Raw genomic sequence first — 1,602 nt, forward strand, 5'->3', positions numbered from 1 at the left:
TATGCACACATTGATTAGAAGTGGGCGAATATGTACAAATACATCTATTGAGTGGCCTTGCATGCATGCATGCATGCACGCATGCACGCATGCATGCATGCATGCATGCATGCATGCATGCAAAGCCTAGCGCTGAAGATCTTTTTTGTTGGTCTCTTTGGCACTTTATTTTTTAAAGCTTTATGTTCAGTTCATCAACATTAAAGTTTATTTCTTTCTTTGTTTCCCTTCCCGCACTGAACCGTTTTATCTTCTTTTCTTTTATTTATTTTATTCTTTACCCTTTGCCTTTTGCTGCTTCTGGGGGCCCCGAGCTCCCCTGTTGCTGCTGCTGCTGCTGCTGCTGCTGCTGCTGCTGCAGTGCTGCTGCAGTGCTGCAGCTGCGTGCATGCAGGGCAGCAGCACTTTGGGCCTGCCTGTCACAAACTGACTTAGACTGGCGCCGCTGCCGTCGCTGGCAGCTGCCGCTGCAGCTGGCGGCTGCTGCTGCTGCTGCTGCTGCTGCTGCTGCGCAGTTGCTAGAGGCCGCTGCTGAGCTGCTGTGGACTTGCTGCTGCTGCTGCTGCTGCTGCTGCTGCTGCTGCTGCTCTCTAAAGCGCATGCAAAGCACTTGGACCCGCAGCAGCGCCGCTGCAGCACCGCAAACCACTTTTGGGAGTTCAAAAAAAAATGAAATTAATTTGAAGTCCGAAACCAAGTGCGCAGCTAGCGAGGTGTACGTACACCCGAAATCAGCAATTTCGCGAGACTGCCGTGAGGTGTACGTACACCTGAACTCGCTATCTGGAGTGTACGTACACTGGATTTTTTAAAACCCCAAAAAACTTCTTCGGGCTTTAGAGTTTGCCTAGCAGCTGAATCCCCCCGAGGGTTTAGGGTTTAGGGTTTCCCGGAGAATCTAAGTAGACATATCTCTATCCCTCTATCTCTATTTCTTGCTGCTCTTTCTGCAGCAGCAGCAGCAGCAGCAGCAGCAGCAGCAGCACACTTTGCCTCTTCCGGCCTATTCACTTCACCCAAAAGTCTTCTTTGCCCCTGCGGGACCCCTGGGGCCCCCCGGGGCCCCAGACTCTTTCCTACAGCTATTCAAGGGGCCCCTGGGGGGCCCCTGGGGGGCCCCTGGGGGGCCCCCGGGGGGCCCCTGGGGGGCCCCTGGGGGGCCCCCGGGGGGCCCCTGGGGGGCCCCAGACCCTTTCCTGCAGCTACAAGGGGGGCCCCCGGGGGGCCCCTGCACTTCAAAGCCCCGTTCTAATTGATCTTTGTAATGTGTTTAAAGAGGGGCCCCCCGCAGCCACTTGGCTGCATGCAGAGGGGCCCCTGTGGGGCCCCCGGGGCCCCATCTAGTACCCTTGGGACATGGGGGGAGGCAGGGGGCCCCTCATGGGGGGCCCCCCTTGAGGCGCAAACCCTGTACCCTGCTGCACTGGGGGGGGCCCCCCAAAGGCCCCGGGGCGGGGCAGAGGAGGGGCTGGGGGCATCCCAAAGGGCTGGGGGGCCCCCGAGGCCACTGCTGCCATGGGGGCCCCCATGGGGCCCCCCATGGGGCCCCCCATGGGGCCCCCCATGGCTGTTGCTGCTGCTGGCCCTGGGGGGGGCGGGGGG

The 1,602-nt window shown here is 59.5% G+C and overlaps 1 protein-coding gene across 1 annotated transcript in view; it reads right to left on the reverse strand.

Moving 5' to 3' along the window:
- Positions 1-1,340: 1,340 nt before the first annotated feature.
- The window catches only part of ENH_00018230 (sec 13, putative), a gene marked incomplete at both ends in the record, with an annotated part of 2,650 nt that continues 2,388 nt past the window's right edge, over positions 1,341-1,602 (reverse strand). Inside the window, one exon of the mRNA XM_013584365.1 lies at positions 1,341-1,601. Coding sequence (XP_013439819.1) covers positions 1,341-1,601 — 261 coding nt within the window. The remainder of the gene's footprint in view (position 1,602) is intronic.

This window comes from Eimeria necatrix, genomic scaffold, assembly GCF_000499385.1.
Source record: "Eimeria necatrix Houghton genomic scaffold, Enh_scaff15, whole genome shotgun sequence".
Taxonomy (NCBI): domain Eukaryota; phylum Apicomplexa; class Conoidasida; order Eucoccidiorida; family Eimeriidae; genus Eimeria; species Eimeria necatrix.